The 22,626-nt window shown below is 37.7% G+C and overlaps 1 protein-coding gene across 2 annotated transcripts in view; it reads right to left on the bottom strand.

Moving 5' to 3' along the window:
* PLDP1 (phospholipase D P1) overlaps positions 1 to 22,626 on the bottom strand; it is a 349,866-nt gene that overhangs the window by 34,250 nt on the left and 292,990 nt on the right. For both annotated transcript variants that reach the window (XM_089419470.1, XM_089419468.1), the window contains exon 17: positions 21,112 to 21,243. In XM_089419470.1, coding sequence (XP_089275596.1) covers positions 21,112 to 21,243 — 132 coding nt within the window. The remainder of the gene's footprint in view (positions 1 to 21,111; positions 21,244 to 22,626) is intronic.

The following is a 22,626-nucleotide window of genomic DNA, read 5'->3' as shown; positions in this document are numbered from 1 at the left end:
ATCACCACAAACAAATTAGGACAAGATCAAACTACAAGAACTCCTTATTGACATCCAAATCACAAGAGTAGACAACTAAGTCAATCTACATATTTGAACCATTCGGAAATGAAGCAACAGAATTATGTTCCAAGGAATACCGGAGTTGGCATAATCCAGTTCTATGATAACAATTCGTTACAAAATTCTAGTGATTGGAGGAATTCCACAAAAGAATAATCTTGGATGGTCAGATCCATTATCAGTCCGACAATTTTGTTTATCACTCAGAGGATCATATCGTCTTGTATCAACGAAGATGAAAGTCCTAAGACGAGAAGATATAAAAAATGGGAAAAGAGGTCCTGCCCTTTCATCAATAAGCTTTGAGGAAAAATCTTTTTGAAGGGAGGGGCAATATTAGGAATATAATTCATATAAAATTAATAAATGTAAATATCAATATAATAATAATAAACTATGTTGCACAGGTTTGCGAACCCAGGGGTGGGGTTCTTGAACCCGTCCCAGGTTCTCGTCCCTAAGTACCGGGTTTAGGTATGGGTTCTTCTAAAACGCACCCAAAAGAACCGGGTTCTCTAAGCACCAAGTTCTTCGCAACCAAAATTTGGGTTCTTTTGTCTAATTGGGTGTGTCGAACCCCGACAACAGGTGCGTGGAACCCCAAAATTGGGAATGTTATGGTCAATATTTTTTACTAATTTTGTTGTAATTCTTTTCAAGCTCGACCTTTTTACTGCTCTTTCCGCAGTTTCGACCTAGAGGTGGCCATTGTAGAATCATTGTGTAGGCCAAATGTCATTACTAGTGTAGTTATGTTAAGGTCATTACTATTGTACCTATGTAGCTAGGGAGCATGCTAACTGAAGATCTATATGATGCTGATGACATGGCTAGAGGAAGCCATTGTTCACTATTTTCAAATTTCCTAGTTCATGTTGGAGATGCCTTAAGGCAAATTTTGAATGTAGTACGACAATGGACATATATCATGATTCTTATTAATATGTAAACTCCAATTTGCACTTGATATCAAATTAGAAATTTTGAAATTTCAATGTGAATGTTGAATGCTCAATGATGTGCATGTTTAATTCTTTAAAGTTTAAATCATAAATATTTTATTTTTCTTGTTTAAAGTTGGAAAATATACAAATTCATATATGTTATAATTTATAAAATATTATATATATATACCTCCGACGAACCCACGCACCTTGTTTCAAAAAGTGACATACCTGTCCCCGAACCCACGTTTCCTGGCAACATAGATGATAAATAATAATTAATTAATTAAAAATTAGTATATTAGTAATGAAGAGGTATGTCCCTAAGGACATGACCATTGGTGAAGAGGTATCTACCTAGGGTATATAAGCAGAACGTCACCTTCATTGTAATCATATCACATCAATTCTTTTATACAATATACAATATACAATTACTTGTCCTACTATGGATGTTTATATCTTTGAAGTATTTTGAAGATTACTATGTTGCGTATACAAACTTTGTTCATTACAGTGTCTTAATAGTTGGGCCTTGAGTGTGTTTTTAAGTCTAGGGTCAATGTATATTACCATACATGGCATTTCCCAAAGTCTTAAGGAATTGCATTAGGTATTTTTAGGATTTTTCAATAATTAAAAGTTTCCCACAGAACGAGAATTTTTAATAAATTTGTATGTAATAAGTTAAAAGTGGAACTAGGAAATGTTGTATGCCATGTGAGTACTCAAAATTCATACTCAGAGTACCAACACTATACCCACTTTAAGGTGCAAAAGATAAATATTTCCCCATAAAAATTCACTTCTACTCAAAAGTAAGGAAAAAAGACAAGGAAAATAAAAAAAAAAATTAACAAATTGAGGACACATTAAAAACATGCTCCTAGCCAAAGGAGTGTCACAAGCAGTCAAGTGATATGAGTTGGAAAATATGTCAAGTCAAAAGGCTGATTTGGAGGCCACATAAGGGGGTCGAATTCACTACCATATGGAAGCTGAGTTATTCCTAGATTGTGGGACGAGTTGTGGCCAGCTAGGCCGAGAATTATCCTCACGGATTTGAGAATGATTGACTCCATTTATCAGAGGCTGAGTTAGGGGATGAGCTGGAGAAAGGCGCTGAGTTAACTCCCCCATTCCTCCTGCACTTGTCCCATGTTATTCCTATTTGTTACACACTGTTGGTCTTGAGGGTACATGCAAGAGCTTAGGTAAGATTGTTAGGGGCTCTAGGAGGAGTACCTAAGAGACAACTACTAGACCAAATGGCAAGAACGAGACAAGGACCCACTGTCACCTCAATCGATGTCCCCTGCTCTTTACAGACTTTCACTGATGGGAGGAATCCCGATATGGAGGGAATCACTTGAATGATAGGACAATGGCAATGTATAACGTGATTTCCAAGGGCCATTCAAAGGAGAGGCCCAATTAATGGTTCAAATGCTTAAAGAAAAGCAGAAAGGTTCCCCAAGAAAGGCATATGAAGGATCACCTTGGGCTTAGGAATATTCAATAATGATGAATGCTTATGATCAAAACTTCCAAAATCCCTCACTTTTGATTGATGTGTTTATACTAGGGTTCAAAAGGACGCAAGGATGGCTCATTCAATTGAAAGATTCAATTAAAATGTGAGCTTTTGGAGAAGCTAGGGTGACTTTCCACGAAAAACCCCTTGAGAGAAATACTATAAGAGACCGAAGGTTGAGAGATACACCATGGTAAAGGTTGATCCAATGATCACCTATAGTTTAAGAGAAAAGGTTTTAAATGATGATCTACAAAGTGCGAACCTTCAAGAAATCCCCAAGTCAAAACAGCTTCAAGGGTTCCCTCTACGTGTGATAGCTAGGGCATCAATTTATTCGAAATTCCACAGTTGGAATTCGTTCAAAACTAGAGGATGCCTAGAGGAGACATAAATGAAGAAACTTGTCTGGACAGAATCCTAAAATTCCTCCTGTTAAATTTTCAGATTGTTCTATGTTGTATCAATTACTTTAGCCCAATTCAATACATAATTAGCAATCTTTCCAATAACAATTAGTCTTTCCATTCATCAACAGTAATTGAAGATAGAACAATAAATGTAGTGACAAAGGAGACAATCAACACATCAACAACCCAATAACATTCAGAAATATGTTTCTAGCATCAAAATATATCGGAGGCAACTTTCCCTATTTGCGGTCAACCACGATCAACTTCGGTCAATAGTCAAATTTCAATCAAACTTTTTGGTCACATGGAGGAGGAGCTATGCGAGTGACTGAAGGCTTCTAGTTGCTCCCTTGACCCTGCAATTCAGCGACTGTGGTCGAATTTTTCCCGTGATAAGCCAACGACTGTAACCCAAAACCCTAAAAACAAATGCGAGACTCGTACCCTATAATTTCGAACCTTTGCGAACTTCTTTTGTCGTCCCAGCCTTAGATCTGTGCGAACCAATCAATGAAGAAGAGAAGAAGATGCTTGGTAGTCTCCAAATGAGCTTGAGGTCACTTATATTTATAGGCTTCCAAGGGTGACCAATTTACCATTAGGGTTGCCCTGTCCAAATGTGCATATGTGGGTTTTTCTTCATAAGTACACTCAATGTCACATGGTTCGGGTTCGAATTCGAGTTCGACAATGATTAAGTTCGATTCGAATTCGAATTTTCTGATAAAGTTCGAATGAGGTTTGCCATTAAATTCGAATATATATATATAATTTTATAGATAATGTTTCTATATAATTTTTATGCAAATGGATCATATTAATATGATATTTTAAAGATTCCAAGATAGTCTACATACCAGACATGCCTAACACAATTAAATATCAGTGATTTTTTATTGATGCGTTATGTGATAGGGCCAAGCCTGCGTATAGAGAGGCTATCATATGCATCCAAGTCCGCTTATCAAAACCGTGAGTTTGAGATAATCATGAATGACGTCAAACCCTAAAACTACTTTATATAAAATGCGGTATTTCCAAACGACGGCCAAAGTTCTATTATATGGTTTTAAACCGTGAATTTGAAGTAACAATGAATGACGTCAAACCCTAGAAATAGTGAAACAAGATTTTCCTAAACAACGGCCAGCCTTTTCTTATATGGCGGGCAAACCCTGTAACACGAAGAGATTGGAACTCCAAAGTTGAAATACGACAGACCCTGCAACGCAAAACAAGGCAAGCAAAAAATCGAACATGCACATAAATTTATCGAACTTAACATGTAAAATAAGGCACGCAAAAAAATCGAACATGAAACGGAATTTATCGAACTTAACCCGAACCTGAAATTTTTTTTGAGGTTCACCAAATTTCAAACCTCAAGGTTCAAGTTCGGCAAACCCTGTGACACGGAGTACACTTTCCCTTATCCGATATGAGTGATCTTTAGGTCAATTTTGGTCCTCTCGAAAAGGGGAATTCAATGCAATCATCATCTCCATCAAATGAGCTATCCAAAGTGGAATTTGACCCTAGTTGCATAATTTAACACTCCCTCTCAACTAGGGAGAATTCCACCTATCAATATCTAACCATTGATCAACATGTCATCCTGTCATTATATCATGTCCCATCTTTGCTCAACTCTATCTTCTCAAACATTATCAAATCTAAAGAAGAAGAATAATCGGGGAGCTAAAGTTACCACCCTCTACATCGTAGGAGAGCACATCTTAATTTGAAACAACATCGGGGAGTACAACTCAACCCAAAATCTCATGGGGGAGCTAAATATATTTGACCCTATATCGAGCAATAGGTCATATAGGGGAGCACATCTCAACCCATCCTATTGCCTATTGATCTTCCCAACAAGGTAAGGATCACACGCCCCAAGCCTCCTCAACCTGTTGGCCAGATGCAGAGGGACAATCCCAACAAGCTTGACTTGTGGTTATGATGGCAACTGGGTATACTCTGCAAATACCAAGATAGAGGAGCAACATCTCCAACCCTATGGGTAATGGATAGGGATGAAACCCTATTGTCCAGAGATCCCTCAACCCTAGGAGCCCTCCATCTCAATTCCACACCCTAGGATCTCAAACAGGGGGGAAGAGTTGGCTCAATGTCCTTGATCGATGACGCCCCTTATAAGGAGGAGTCACATCCATCAGTCCAAGCTACTCTTTGAACACCAAGAACTTCCATTTCGGCAAATCCTTGGTGAGAATATCTGCAATATGCTCATCTGTCATTATGTCATGGAGTCCAAAGGCTCCTCTATGCACCATGTCTCGAATGAAGTGATATTGGATCTCTATGTGCTTGGACATGTCAAAAAATATGGGATTCTCTGCCATACGGATCCCACTCTTGTTGTCGCAATATCACTTTAGTGTCTAGGACCTACTCAAATGGCTCTCCAAAGAGCTTCCTCAACCAGACGGCTTCGCAGCTAGCCATGCTAGCAGCAACATATTCTGCCTCGGCGGTACTCAATGCTACAGACTGTTGCGTCCTGCTCATCCAAGATATCATGGAAGATCCAAGGCTAAAACAACATCTAGATGTACTCCTCTTGTCAATAACATTTCCTGCCCAGTCAACATCGGTGTATCCATGAAGTCGAACATCTCTGGTGGAATATCTCAGACCAAGTATGATCGTACCATGCAAATATGACCAAGTATGATCGTACCATGGAAATATCTCAAAATGTGTTTGGCAGCGATCCAATGTGCATGGAGCGGCTCGGTCATGAATTGACTCAACGTATTCATTGCGTAGCATATGTCCGAATGCGTGTTAACTAGGAACATCAGAGCTCCAATCAATTGTCTAAACTCAGATGGATTCGCCAAATCGAGTCCTGCAGCATCTCCACATAGCTTCTTGAAGTTCATTTCCATCAGTGTGGGTAGGGACTTGCATTCTATCATTCCAAATCTTTCCAACAACTTCAGAACATATTTTCCTTGTGAAAGGAAAATCTCATCGGGCCTTTGCCACACCTCAAGGCCTATAAAGTAGTGCATGAGTCCAAGGTCCTTCATCTCAAATCAGAGCCTAGCTCCCTCTTACACTCGATCATCAGGGGCTCACTATTTGTCAAGAATAGATAGTCAACATATAAAACCAAAATCAACTGCATACATTGGACTACCTTGAAGTAGAGCTTGGGATCAGCATTGCTTCTTGTAAATCACAGCTTCACCAAATAATTGTCTATGCGGGTGTACAATGCTCTGGGGGCTTGCTTCAAACCATACAATGCCTTCTTCAATCTGCAAACATGTGTCTTTCAATCCTCTAGTTCAAATCATTGTGGCTGTTCAACATACACTTTTTCTTATACTATGCCACGAATGAATGCAGTCTTCACGTCCATCTGATGGAGGGTCCATCCTTGACTTGCGACAAGGGAAACTATTGAGGTCGAGTGTGGCTATATATACACACTACCTCGCGTCTTTTAGGCCGACATGATCACAAGGAGGAGAGTCGACATCATCTTCTAGGTTCTTCACCGAATTTTGCTTGCCTGCAAGTGAGTTCGAGTGTGGCTATATATACACGCTACCTCATGTCTTTTACGCTGACATGATCACAAGGAGGAGAGTCGACATCATCTTCTAGGTTCTTCATTCGTTGTAGGCCGACTTGGAGAGGACTAGTGACAAGGTCTTGGAGGAATACTTTACATAGACATGTGACTCTTTACAATGTGTAACATGACTTCATTATATGACAATGACTCTTTTATTCTTTTATGACTAGATGACAAAAATTCCTAAAGGCTCTCAATGGGAGCCTCGACTCAAAAATAAAATCTCTTGCTCATGAAACCCATAATGCAAGCATTACAAAATTTTATTTTTTCTTCTTTACATCTCTTTACATAAAATCACAATTACAAGTCATTATGAAGACCAGCCCTACTTACACTTTTCAACAAAAGGAACTTCGACAACTTTTGATCATGGAGCATGGCACAAACAGCTTCTAAATTGGATCTGTTCTTTCTTTCAGCGACTCCATTTTGTTCGGGAGTATAGGGCACAATTGTCTCTTTCTTGGTACCTTCCTTCTTGCAAAAATAAATGAACTCCTTTGATATGTACTCTCCACCGTTGTCAGACCTGAATATTTTGATTCTCTTCCCTTTTTGATTTTCAATAGAAGCTTTGAACTCCTTAAACATTTCGAAGGCTTCATCTTTGTGCTTCAAATAATATATCCATGTCTTTCTTGAGACGTCATCAATGAAGGTGATATAGTAGAGATGGCCACTAATAGAACGCACGAGCATCAGACCACATATGTCAAAATGAATGAGATGGAGAATGTCATTTGTCTTGTTCTCGCTAGAAGGGAATGGTCCCCTTGTCTTCTTTCCAGTGACACAACCTTGACATACTCCATCATGATGGGCTTCAACCTTGGGAATCCCTGAGACTGACTTCTCCAATTCTGGAAGAGCATCATAATGTAGATGGGCCAATCTTCAGTGCCATAGCTCGCTTAGATGATTAGTATCATGGACCAATGCTAGAAGTGGTCTTCCAGTAACCCTGTAGAGTCCTTCATATCTTGATCCCAATGTGAATGCATTTCTCATAGGTGATCCAATAGGCCAAGTAAGAACCTTTCCCTTGATGAAGGCAACCCTCATCCCTTTGTCTTCCAAAGTGGATATTGATACCAAATTCTTCTTCAATCCCGACACATACATTACATCATGGAACAAAATAGATTCCCCGTAATTCAAATGAAATTTGACGGACCCAAAACCTTTAACGGGGTGAGTGGAGTTGTCTCCAAGAATAATTTTCAAATTTGACTCCCTCTCTACCAAATTAGAGAGAACCTCCTTATAACAAGAGAAGTGATGAGTGGCCCCACTATCAACCAACCAACTATCCCATGAATCTGGAGGAGTTGAACTAGTAAAGGCAGAAATAAAAATATATTCAGATGGAATTGCAACATTACTTTCATATCTGGAGAATCCTGACTTCTTTTTTGGACGATGATCTTCTTCATGCTCACTTAGAGCATCTCTTCTTCTTCTTTCATCTCTTCCATTGTGATCATTCCTCTAGTCATCTCTTCTTCTTTGATCATTGAACCTGTTATTGCTACTTCTAGTATTGTAGCATGGTCCATTGTTCTTCTCATGGCAATCTCGAGCATAGTGGCCTTTCTTATGAAAATTGTAGCATTCAATGTTCAATAAGTCTTTCCTTCTATTTAAATTTCGAGGAGGAGGATTTCTTCAATTTGATGGACCTCCTTTTCCTTTTCTTCTTGTGATGAGTAATGAATGTAGCGGGCTTTCCCTCTTCATTCTCTTGAATCCTTCCTCTTGATATCATCCTTGATTCCTCTTGAGCGAGCTTTCCAACAATTTCATCAAATGATCGGAGGACATAGGACATTGTTGTTTCTTATAATAGTAATAAAGGTTTCCCAAATAGGAGGGGAGACCTTTTAGAGTCACAATTACCAATTCCCTGTTAGGCACAAATTCCCCAACTCTTTGCAATTGATCTCTAAGACGAGATATCCTAATTATGTAGGATTTCACGCACTCTCCTTTGTTCTTTTTGTGTCTTTGAGTTGATATTTCAAGGAAATGATTTCATTCAAATTGTTGGCTCCATAAATGCCAACTATCTTATCATACATGTCCATAGACTTCCTCAAATTTCCAACTATGCAAGTAAATTATCTTGTAAACCATCAACTATAATTTGTTTTTCTTTTAAACTCACCTTTCTTAGTAGCAGCGGAAGGATTCTCCAGAGGCTCAAGTATTTTTCATTGCAATTCCAAAACATCATTGTTATCAACTATGTCTCCAACTTGACTTTCCATGCAACAAAATTGGATGAGTCACCCAACTTCTCATTTTCCTTGAAGAAGGAAGACATCGTGACTTGACTAGATTAGCTCCTTCAACTTTCCCAAAGATGATTGCTTCAATGCTTGTCTCCTTTTGGGATTTTCCTTCACCTTAGCTATTGATACCACGTTAAATTTTCAAATTACTCTATGTTGTATCAATTACTTTAGCCCAATTCAATACTTCGATTAGCAATCTTTCCAATAACACTTAGTCTTTCCATTCATCACTAGTAATTGAAGATGGAACAATAAATGCAATGACAAAGGAGACAATCAACACATCAACAAGAGACACCAGGTTTGGTCAAAGACCAAGGAAAAACGCCACTAGGGGGGAAACCCTTTAAAATTCTTCTTTTATTAGATTGTCATAAAATGATCAGCAGAGAGTACAATGAACACAATACAATATCATCTAAAGATCATCTCATTCTAACAAGTATAAATCGAATTATGAATTTATTTCTTCTATGGAAAAATTGTCAAGGTCAGCCAGCAATCTAATGTATAGGCTCAAGAAGCCCAAAAGTCATATCTCTTCACCCTCAACGTTGCATATAAATAGAAGGAGCATCTGCCTCATTTGGACATTCATCATCTCACACATATCTCTCTCTCTGCTCATCTGATTGGGTAGCACGAATTTCAGGGAAACTTTCCTCTCCTCCACACGTGCGAAGGGTTGACTGCGTTTTCTGTTTTCCTGCATTGACCAAGTTGCTGCAAGTTTGACCAACATTGACCGGGCAGCATTTGACCTTGTTTGACTTTGTTTTTCTTGGGAGAAATTCTGTTTGGGCAAGCCACATTCTCTGGCATAGATCTCGAGGATTTTTGGGCAGGTTGACCAGCGTTAACCACAGACCCTTCGACCGCAGAGCTGACAATGCGTTGGCCAAGTTTGACTAATTTCTTTAGCACTGTTTCGGGTTGATTTGGACTGTCTTTGGAGGCCGAATTGACTGGGTTTGACTACGCTGATTTGGAGGAGTAATTTTGTTGATTTGACCAACGTTGAGTTTTTGGTTAGGGCATCCTATTGACTGCAGTTTGAGTGGACATATTTGGCTGTGTTTGGGCAAGTAAATTTTGCATATTGTACTATCTCTCTCTGCTGAACTTTTGAAGAATAATAAGAAGATTTGATCAAAGGGTTTTCCCCACATTGGGGGAAAACCCTGGCATCCGCAAAATATTATGTCCTCTTGTCTTGGCTTATCTTTTGCTTATTGTTTATGTTCTATTTGCATTTACTGTCAATGTTAATCTGATTGCTAATGTGAAAATTGATATTGGTCTAAGAAGAAAAATTGAAGTAAATTGCTCTAAAGCATACATAGAACATACCATTGTTATCTAAAATTAACAATGATGCACTTGGACCAAGTTGCCCCAGTTGAATACACATTGCACCCGACACTTGGCAGTTGATCCAAGGCCCAAAGGAGGTTATGTCTTTCCTAGGGAGACATGGGAGGGCATGTGTCATCTTCTAGCCCTCATTGATAGAGCATCGACTTGATTTCGAGCCACTTGGAGACCCATTTGGTGCCCACACCGCCCACACGAGGCTTTGAAGATGTTTCGCAGCATATGGAGGGCATGACCCTCTTCATCATGATTTTTAAGGCCCTCTCCCACATTTTTAACACAAGAGGCCTCAACGTTGCCCCTCTAGGCCTCCATGCATGCATGAAGTCAGCTTTGCGTGGGCTTAAGAGGAGAATTTAATTTAATTTTAAAGTTATCATGGTTAGCTTATAACAATGGATGGGTTACTTAGCATCTTAGGCATTTGGAGGGCCTTTGTTACTTAAGATTTGAACTCATAACATTTATATAAATAGATGAGAGCTACTCTCATCTAAAACCATCATCTCTTGGATTTTTTGACTCGTTGGCAAATTCAGACGTACAATTTGTAAAGAGTTTTGGAGTTTTATGGATGAATATTGATATTTGGATAACCTTGTATCATTTTCGGAGCTTCTAATTGGCAGTGTTCTGGATGGATATCTTCTTCGCTATCTTGTAAGTGTTATTTAATGATGAATTTCTAAATAATGCTAATGTCTAATGCATGAAATAATGTCTCATGGTTATTAATGTGCCCTAGTTATTGAACATTGTTTCAGATTGTAAGTATTGGGAATTTTTTTGCATGTGTTACTCATTTGATAGTGAATGATTGAATGTTCCTAGGGGATTTTGCATTTATATCCTTGAAACACGATTAACAAGTGTCTAAGAAATATAAATATCTGAAGGAGTACCCAAAATATTTTGGACGAAGGCATTTCGAATTTCGAATGGATAGAATTCTTCCTTAGTGTCTCCTCTAGGGATCCTCAAGTTTTGGTGGAATTCTCACGGTGGATTCTCCGTAGATTTGATGCCCTAGAAACTAATCCTTCATCTTGGGGATTTCTTTTAAGGCATTTGCTTTAGTACTTGTTAAAGTAGATCATACATCGCCTTTTCTCTTATCTACCTTGACCTTGCATGCACACATACCTTGTTATATATCTCAACCCTAGGTCTCATGCTTATATTTCATTCTGGTGATGTCCAACAAGAGTTGCATGTATAATAAATGATGTGAAGAGATGATTTAGAGATCTATCAAGGAAATCTTTACCAAGGAGTTTATTTTTTTGGATTTATCTTGCAAACGAAGAGATGTGTCATTGGTACTAATAATCCATCCAAGATGAAAAATATCCATCAGGGTGCCGGTTACCACTCAAACTAGCAGGGGTCCTAGGAGGGGATCCTAAAGGGACAACTACTAAGTCAAGGACAACAATGGAGCAATAGCCCACTATCACCTCAGCTAAAGCTCCCTACTCTTTACGAACTTTCACCGATGGGAGGAGACATTGTAGTAAAGGGAATCACTAAAAAGATGAATAAATAGAGAGAAAAGGAGTGATTCCTAAGGCCTCTTCGCAAGAGAGATTCAATTGGATGGTTTGCTTGCTTAAGAAACAAGGTGTAAGGCTCTCTAAGAAGGGCCAACGGAGTTTCAAGGGCCAGGGTTTGCAAATGACACTTATCAAGGATGGATCTAGTCCTAGAAACTGTTGTGAAAAATTGGTTTCCAAATGGTCTTTGTAAAATTATCTTCCAAAGGTTGTGGGACCACACGGGACCAAGTGGACCCAAAGTTAGGTCAAGTGGGTGGAGTTGATCAATCAGGGGTGAGCTTGACCTAATTTTGGGGGAGAAGGATATTAGAGGAGAAATTTTCAATGATTTCGATGCAATGATCCCTATGAGGTCACTAGCCAAGGGAAACCAAGGGAAAGAATCAATCTCAGAAGGGCTTGGAATATCTTGAGATCCCACTGTCGGAATTGCTTCAAATTTGGAGGGCTCCTAGGAGACACACAGTGCAGTAGAGGGCAAGAGATCGAAATTTTTTTTATGGGTGAGTTGTGAGAAAAATGATGCCCTAGGTCACCAATGGAAGCTAGGCCTAGAAAGAAAGAGAGACAAGTGAGAAAAATATGCTTTTAGTTGATCACCTATGGAGGCTCAATGCCTAATCCCTTGGGAGAAATAGAGTCAAGGATGTTTCAATGCTTGGAATGAATTCGCTTAGTCAAGGAGGCCTCTAGAACAATTTCGCATGGCAATTAGGGCATGGGACAATTGCTTCAAGGTCTATACACTTTCACATGCAATATATGATGACTTATCAAGATAAAATTTCGACAAAATATCTATTGGAACATTCATTCATTCATACATGGCCCATGACATAATGCGATGCTATAAAAAGACAAATTTCCACAATTTTGCATAAGAAAAACAGTAAATTCAGCCTAACATAGCGAAAATCCCTAGCAAAATGCATGTGACATAAGAAAGTAACAAAATAGCATTAAAAGAGTACTTACATGTAAGAACGAGTATATCCAATCATCATCATATGCCAACAGTGAAGCTCCACGACAAGATGAAGAGATCCAAATATCAAAATTCATCCAATTTCGTCCTCCACAAAGAATAGGGAATATCTCACAAGAGAGAATGATCCAATCCAAGTGATAATGATCAAAATGATTCATCACACTTGTATTTATACACTTTCTAATGAATTTGATTCAGCTAATTAGGCCTAATTTAGCCCCTCAAATGTGCATAATAACAAAACTTTTGCTGACAAGCCTACCAAATAGGTCAATAATGTAAAGATAAGCCTCTCAAGAGGATCGTATGATCAACAAAGTGAGTTGTTGGGCCTTTGAGGAGGCCTGCTGAAGTCGAAGGGGCGCCATAATGAAGAAATGGGCTCCAAACATAGTGGACAAGGGGTTGGCCCCTTGTTATCTAATCAAGAACCTATGGTGCTCCGAAGTGGGTGTGGGGGAACAAGGACATCCTCATGGGTCTCCAAATGGATCAAATATGCCTATAGACCGTCTGTAAGGGTTGGAGTAATGACATAAGCCCTCCCTCTGCAACGGCAAGCATTTTAGAGCATTTGCCAAGTGTACGGTGCAACTATGGAGCCGGTTGGGCATGGTGGACCAGGTGCATCATCCTCATCCAAAAGGTGGAACACAAGCAATCCATGAACGTCATTGGGGATCCATGAAGTAATATCTGCTATGGTGGAGGTCCATGGCTCTCAACGCTCACCCTACAAGTGCTATTGTGGCCCTCTGGAGGGATGGGACCCCGTATACGGAGACCAAGCCCTAAATGAAGACCCACCTATAATCTTGCATAAGATCCAATGTGTCCCCTTGCCCTCCAATACAAAAAATCATTAGAATAATCAAGTAATAATGCTTATAAATCATGGGATCAATCGGGCACTTCATGGTGGCATGCCCTTCCATAGTGGCCTTTGGCATGTACAAGTGTCTCGAAGCTCAATACGAGGTTAACCAAGAACCCTATTAGGTGGTTTCAACCTTTAAAGGGGGTGGCATGTCCATGGTACATCCTTTAAGAGGTTGGTGGCAGATGATATAATAAGGGAAGCCACGTGTCAAGGTGTAAGGGTAGTTATAATAAGGGAAGCCCACAGCTGGGTATATGAGTGTAGGAGGGAGCAGATTGTGGTACATGAGTTACCCCAGCATTTGTTTTTCCACCCTTCTTCATATGTCTTTTACCTTTGATTGATTTCTTTTTTATAATTCGTCGGAGCTCAGGGGATGGAGAGCATGATATGTAATATGTAGCAATGGATACCTCCTTAAGGTGAGGCGGTTTACTGCCACCAGACGTTGGGACAATCATGGGTTCCTTAATGATAGAGGGGGCTCATCTAGGGCCCAACCAAGGTGATGTCCATGGATAAGGGTTAGAGCTCATGTTTGGATTTTGCCCACGCACTAAATTTGTATGTCTCCGCCATCTTTCGCATTTTGTGGTGCATTTCCTGTTGAGAGTGGCCAATTTATGGATTTTACTTTCTTTTAAACTGCATCAACCTCTAGGGCATTGTTAAGCCCAACCCAAGGTGTGGGCAAGGGGAGTGAGAGGCTAAACCCTATGTGGACTGAAGCGAACAAAGTTTGTTCTTCACATTAAATACTCCAGAAGACTTGGAATATGTAGATCTCCATTGAGATACAAGAGTATATATTAAATGTATGAATGAGAATGATGATGATACAATTGAGAGTGAAGGGTTTGCTTATATACCAAGCAGGGGTCCCTATATCAACGATCGTGTGTCCTTAGACATGCCTCTCTTTTTTAACTAATTATTACCTATTTACATATTATTATGTTTATTATTTATTATCTATATTTCTAAGTTGCACGAAACGGGAAACCGGAAACGAGTTTCCGAAACGGAAAGCGATACGAAACGCGACCTCCCCAAATTTTGGAAACGGGGAAACGCGAATATATATATATATATATATATATATATATATATTTAAAATATTTAAAAATTATTATTATATATATGTGCAATCATAAAGCATTAATGATACATTATAATTTATTACATTTAAACATTAAGATTAAATTTACATCACATTTACTCATGAGTCATGAATGATCACATAATGAAAATAAAAATATAGGAAAATCCAAAAGCAACCTTTATTATATATCCAAGGGCAAAATCTCAAAATCAGCGTTTATTTATATTAGTATATGAGGCTGCAAGTACAATAAAGACTATAAGGCTGCAAGAACTATAGAGACAAGTCACAAAAGATTAATCCTCATCAAAAATAGAAGCAGCACAATGCTCAACAGTGGATGGTAGTGCTGAAGAAGATGATGCACCCATTCCACTTCCAGATTCGGCCTCAATATTCAGGGCAGCAAGAGAGAGATCCAAATCAGGATTTCTGCATCCACATCCCATTCTTTAGAAGGACCACTATTGTATTCTGGACCCCTACGAGATGCAAGGCGAAGGTTGGAGTGCACATAAACAAGATCCTCTGCTTTCTGTGAGCCCAACCTATTGCGCTTCACAGAATGAATAAAACCATAAGTGCTCCAATTCCTTTCTGCTGATGAAGAGCTTGCCACTTGTGAAAGAATACGAATGGCAAGGTTTTGCAAATGTACACCATTTGCTCCATGACAAATCCACCACCTAACTGGATTCATGGTGCTTCTCTCCTCCAAAGCTGATATATCTGCATAATCATCTATTCCTGCAGCAAAACTGGCAAATTCCTCCTTTACCTCCCTATGTAGATGAGAAGGAAACATTCTCATAAGGGCTTTTTTCACCCCAGTGGCCACCTCTCTATCCTTATGGGGTGCCTTCCTCTTCCCATTGCTTTTAGCAATAAGCTCCTCATCATAAAATTTGGGGTTCAAAGCATGTGCTAAAGTGTGCAATGGAGTATTGAAATTGTTCCACCTATCAACAATGATTTTCTTGATCAAACCAGCAAAATGATCATCAACAAACAAAAGTTGTGGAGACTCCTGCCAGTCTCCAAGAGAAACGACTTGCTGAATAGTGTGATGAGAGAATGAGACAAACTTCTCTTTTATAAGTTTAGAATAGGCTTCTAGAATTTACTGGAAACCTAAAAAAAATTTAAAAACAAATTAAAAAAAAAAACACATTACAACTGGGAAACGTGGCTTGTACGGCCGGGAAACGCGTTTCCGGCCGTACTGCCACGTTTTCGTTTCGGGAAACGTGGCAGTACGGCCGGAAACGCGTTTCCTGGCCGTACCAAACGCGTTTCTGTGTTTCGTACCAGTTTCCATCCGGAAACGGGCCCCCCCCCCACGTTTCCTGCAACATAGCTATATTTATTACTTTTACATAATTATATTCATAACATTGCCTTCCTCTTCAAAAAGCTTTTTCCTCAAAGCTTGTTGATGAAAGGGCTTGATCTCTTTTTCTGCTACGGATGTCTTCTACTTGATCTCTTTTTCTGCTACGAATGTCTTCTAGTTCGGACACTCATCTTTGTTGATACAAGTTGATATGATCCTTGGAGTGATATATAAAATTGTCGCACGAAGGAAAGATCTAACCATCCTAAATTAATCTTTTGTGGAATCTTGCGGTTACTGGATATTCTGTGTGAATTGTTATCACAAGGCCTAATTGCACTGACATTAGTAGTCTTCAGAACATAAGTTTGTTGTTTATGTTCAAAGTGATACAGATTCGTAGATTGATTGAGATGTTTGTTTCTATGATTCCGATGTAGATAAAGAGTTATTTTGGTTTGCCTTTCCCCTATCATGTGTGTGGCGGCATCTTGATTTACTTCAGGTGACAATGTTGTTGAGTTGGTTACAGAACCTTCACTTGCGACGTTCATCGTCTAAACTGCAACATTTAAGTGTGTATTTTCTTCAACTTTCTTGCCTTCTTCTTGAGTTATGATATTCACTGGAGCGGTATCTGCTCCCTTGTCTTCAACCTAAATTGTTACGACTCGAGATTCCGATGCTTCTTGAGCAAGTTGTTCTAACTAGTCTTTTAATGACTTTTTCTCCTTCTTAAGCTTCTTGATTTGTGTTAATAATTTTTCACTATGGTCTTTAAGTCGCGAAACTTCTTCATTATTTTCAACAGTGATCTTGTCAACCTCTCTTTGCATATTTTGTAGTACTTTTTTTCCTCCTTGAAAAATTACTTTTGAGATATCTAGTATGTCTTTTGGTATTACAGAATTCAGCTTCACTATAAGATCCTGTAGCATTATTTTTTCTTTTTGTAAGAAAATGTCACAAACTTCTTCTTCGTATTCAGGATGAAGGAACCTAGGTTTTCCATCCAGGGTGAACCTAAAATAATGTCACCTTGATCGCTCCATAGGTTTTGAATTGAGAATTATGTAATGAATGTATAATCTCCAATGTTTAATTGTAAATTGGTTATTTTAAATCTTTTGTTGTTATAACAGTGAAATTTTTCGATTATATTGGAATCGGGAATCACTAATTAGTTTGCGATTTTAGGTTTTATGTAGTTTTTATCTTTGGTTGGCGAGATAGCGATAGCGACATCTTTTCCTGCAATAGACCCTTTAATTCTTAATAGCACTTAGGCATAGTTATATTTAGTTTATGGGAATCTTTCGGCCTTCATTTCTGTATTAGGCTCCATTTCTTTCGACCTTAGGGTTTTAAAGGTTCCCCTTTATATCCTCTATAATAAATATTACTATTCTCTTCTTTTTATAACCTTGAAATTTAATACTCCTTTTTTTTGGCAGAATTTTTTTTTAAATAATAACTTTTTTTAATTAAATAATATATATTATATATATATATATATATATAATTTTAAATAACTTTCCTTATAACTCCCCAACTTGATGATTGGTAAATATTTTTTAACTTTTATAAAATACCTTTTCAAAAAAATTTGGAAGACATCCCTTAATAAGATTTCAGGTCTTACTCCAATTAATATTGTCTACATAGTTTGTAATTAACCCTTGGAAATTTAAAACGTTTAATAATTGATGGTCACGACTTAAACAGAGAGTGGTGATGTTTCTATTCTAATTTGAATTTGTCTAATGGGTTCCTACAATAATTGATTCGTGCAGGAATGAGGGCAATAGATGTAGCGAAAAAATAACGGTAGCAATAATAGACGATTCAGTGACTAGACAACAAAACCCATCAATGGCAGTGGAGGTGGCGGTCTTTTGAGCGGTAAATAGGGACAATCACTATTCACTGTGGACCGAAGTGGTGGCTATAGAGTGCAGTTGCGGGGTCAAGTTTGAGGGTTGCGTATAATTTGTAGCTATGAGCAGTGGGATGACATTGTCGTGATCTAGATAGGGTTGGTGTAGAGGACGCGACGGAGAAGGGTGGTGGTAGGAGGGTGTGCGACTAAACAAGAGCTATCAAGCAATGGCATCGCGCTAGAGTCGCAAGTAAACCATGGCGGTTAACTCTGTGTCTGCGGTGGCTCGGTGGGGTGATCAAAGAGTGTGGCAGCGCCCAGATACGAGACATTCAACGATGAGCAGACAGTGGCATGGAAGGAGTTGACATGCAGCAAGCTTGGGTCGATCGGTGGTGGAAGAGAAGGTGACAATTTCTGCAGGATGAACGATAACAAAGGTAAATCATAAGGGCGGTGTGTGACTGCGATGGTGAGGATGGTGGACTTGGTTGACAGTCAGCACGATGGGGGCAATTGTGCTGCAGGTACGCTGACCCAACGATTTTTCTTTTTATTATACCTGTCGTAGGCATGGTATTATGCATCCAATTGTGCTTTGACTTGCGTAATAGTTTGTCTTTGACCAAAACATTTTGCTACTTATCCATAGTTTAACATTAGGAATTCAATTTTTGTTATTTTTTATTATTATTTAAATTTATTTATTTGTAAAGTGATTGGTTGAGGTCTTATTATGGGCTCTTTAGTAACTTCCATTTTTGTTAGTTACCATTTTTTTTGTTTTTAGATTTATTCCCTTTGTATTTAACTTTTTTATTTTGATTTTTTTCATTTTCCTATTATTTCAATTTTCATGATTTATAGTTTTTCCCCATATTTTTAATTTAAGATAACTTATTATTATATTAAAAACATATTTTAATAAATATATATTTATATATATATATATATATATATCTTGAAGTGTATGTATGTAAATATAAACAATATTAGTTAATCATATTTCTTAATTTTTGGTGATGACATTCAACAATACAACATTTTATTAGTTGTTTTATTTTTGTGATGAATTCTGTCTTTATTATTTTTTAGTTTAATTAAGCTATATTTTATAATATTTTTTTGTGTATACTTCTTATAATATTTTTTTTAACTCTCTTTTTTTCCTTCATTTTCTTTTTTTTCATATAATTTTTTTATCCTTTTCTTATATATTCCTTTTTTAAAATGTTTTCTTTAATATATACTCTTTCCTCTCTTTTTTCTTTTATAATCTCTTTTCCAAAAAAAAATTATTAATCTTTTTTATTTTTTATTTCTTATTTTTTTAAATATCTATTTTATTATTTTCCAATAATATATTTCCCTTTATTATATTTTTTTCTCTTTTCTTTTTTTAAGGATTGTTTTTTAACAGTTTATAACTTTATAATTTTATTTTATTTTTAGCATTTTTTTGTATAGCGAAAATGGAAACTCTCCAACTTGTGCAGCGAAACACTTCAATCTTGACGGCAACAATGTTGACGAAACTTTGATGGCCAAGGGCCTAGAATGGAGATCGTAGTTCCATGCAATGGTGCGTCCAGAGGATCAAACAGCTTCGTTACCAAATGAAGTGAACAAAGATCGTTCTTCACGTTAAATACTCCAGAAGACTTGCAATATGTAGATCTCCATTGAGATACTAGAGTGTAAATTAAATGTATGAATGAGAATGCTGATGATACAATTAAGAGTGAGGGGCATGCTTATATACCAAGCAGGTGTCCCTTTATGAACAGTCATGTCTCCTTAGACATGCCTCTTTGTTTTAACTAAGTATTACTTATTTACATATTATTATGTTTATTACTTATTATCTATATTTATTACTTTTACATAATTATATTCATAACATGGACCCAGTGGACACATGTGGACCCGAATGATAAAATAGATGAAAAGGGCTCAAATGAGTAGAAAGGGAGTAATGTTGGTGGTGTCGGGAAGCGGGACCATGCAACCAAAATTGGGATTTCCCACGTAGTGTCAGCCCTAGAGCTAACAGCCAATAGAGAAGATCCCACAGGAATAAGATACAAGGGTAACCACGAAATCGGGCAATGGAGACAAGAATACAAACCTAGCTCATTCTTTCCACTGAATCCCCCCACCAATTCATGACCAAAAGTGCCCATGATAAGTAAGGAAAACTACTCAACTATACCAATGAAAAAGTCATACCTTTGGGTTCGGGCCCACCTTTAAAAATACATTCATAATAGATGGGCGAGGAACCACATGGTCGGCTCAGGTAGCAGAGAAAATGGTGCATCGAGCTAGTTGGGCACTGCAAGGGGTTGTTGGCTTCCGGCTGAGGACCATCTAGGAGAAACAATTTCTCCCATATACACTACCCACAGGTGGTGCGTATCAGTGCCTGAACAGAGAATGATGGCTACCACAAATCTCATAGTAGACTGGATACCTAAAGATTAAATGTCCTCCCTTTCTAGTTCCCTAACAAAGCTAACAATTCCTCTGATCTTTGGGATGCGATCAGTTGTCTGAACTTACAGCTCATGAAAGAAAACATCGAGCTGCCCAAGTATATTTTTGGTCAAAAAGAAAGATTAATGTTTATTGAATGGAAACAAAAGCATTTTCCATCTCAAGATATATGTTAAAACAATCAATGAGATTGGTAAAGAACAGTACAAGAGGTATTTACTTTCTAGCTGTCCAGTTTAATATTTGATCCTAAAAATGTGTCAGTTTTACCTTCTCTGATTGAAACATTCAAGTACAAATATAAATAAAATCAACTTCAATGCAAAAGAGAAAGCCTGATACACCAAACTGTGCAATCTGGTTTTTACAACCTTTCAAAAACCACCACTGCTAAACCTTGTCACATACTTGATCAACTTGTAAACAATTAACAAGCACTAGTTTCAATTTAATTATTAGGTTCTATGCATCAAGCAAATCCCTTGTCTAGACACTAGAATGTGGTACACAAATGGCAGGTTATCAAACAATATCAAGTTCGCAACATACTCCACTAGAACTACATTAATACAAAATCTACCAGAAAAAACTAGTAGAATTAGCAACTAGCTTCAAACTTTCAACAACAAAATTACTTACCTCCAGCCCTCGAAGACCAAGGTGTTCTGACCAAAGTGATAATCGAAGACTATGAGCAAATCTACCAGCTTTCCAAGGTTGCTGGTTCATATATGAATCCACATACTCATTGTCTTCCACAAGAATCACTATCTGCAATTAATCGGTTTTGACACAATCAATATTGTTGCAAGGAAATCATCAAAATACACAACAAAAATGCTATGCATAGACCAACAAAACAGAAAAGCATAAAAAAGCACAATCAGTTTTTCCTATCTTCACACCCCAGAATATTTTCCCGCATAAGATAGCCATTCCTAAAGATATATTATCATCAAAGCAAAAACTATACCACAAAAACTATTATGGAAATAAAAAAGTCCAAGGAATCTGTCAAATGATAAGAATGACCATAAAACATAGAATGCAGCAGAGGAACACGTTAACAACAGCACATTATATCATAATAGATTGAAAGGGTAGGACAAGACGCATTTTGACCACAAATTGTTCCCAAAGTAAACACCAATTACCAAGAGGATATATCTAAACTAAAAAAAAAAAATTATAAAGAAAAGAAGTTGCAAATAATAGAAAGCAGATGTCATCAACAATGTAATCCCTGTGGCACTTCTTGCTACTAAAGGGTCTCATGGTTATTTACGTGTCCCTGTGTCTCATTTCCTCATGTCATGTGACTTAGCTTCCAAACATCATCATTGATCAAATTTCCTCTTCAATTTAGTTTTATTAATTTATAGGGAACCGCTATTTTTGGCAGTTGTCCTTTTTTTGATATCCAAAGACCAAGGACCTGAACAACAGAGTTGACCACATTTTGTTGATTCCAGTGAAAATAAGAGTCCAATGGAACTGTTTTCACTTGTATCTGAGATGATACATTTCCACTCACTTTTACATTTTTTTGCTTTTTTAATAGGCTAATGCTCTATTTAGCCAAATTTTGTACTTTCCTACTTTTTGCTTTTTGGGAAACACTATCTTTTTCAGACATGCCTATTATTAGCATTTTCTATGTATATAGCAAGTACAGGTGATGGTCATTGTTCTAAGCAAATAATCGAGGTGGTCTGAGATTCTTGTATTTAGAAGAGCGAAGGGCGATAGAGTAGTATTGTATGGTTGAGGTATTTCATGAAGTGAGACGTGGAAGCTAAATTTGGAGGTATTTACATTGAGTTTGGCAAGATCAAGGTTAAAAATCGACATTTCCTCCTATTGTCCACATTCAACATATTTTTCATGGTTTTGCACAATGAGAAGGGTAGTTGACCCATTAACTCAGTTTTAGCACCTTTATAATAATAAATGAAGTCGATGATGAATTGAATTCATGTGCAAATATTCCAATTTAATGAAAAGCTAATGAGGTGAATAAAGATGTTTTGTTTAAAATTTCTTTCACTGCCCTTTCTACTCAACAAAAAAAAGAGCTAGAGTAAAATTCATTTGGCATTTGGCATGTCATTCAGTTCGGTTTGTCATGAACAGAGTGTGCACTAACAAAGAAGA

Source organism: Pinus tabuliformis, chromosome 4_1 (genome assembly GCF_031772625.1).
Source record: "Pinus tabuliformis cultivar Carrire ecotype Pingquan chromosome 4_1, CPIR1, whole genome shotgun sequence".
NCBI lineage: Eukaryota > Viridiplantae > Streptophyta > Pinopsida > Pinales > Pinaceae > Pinus > Pinus tabuliformis.
The sequence above is the reverse complement of the archived record's forward strand: the minus strand, read 5'-3'. Positions and strand labels throughout refer to the sequence as shown.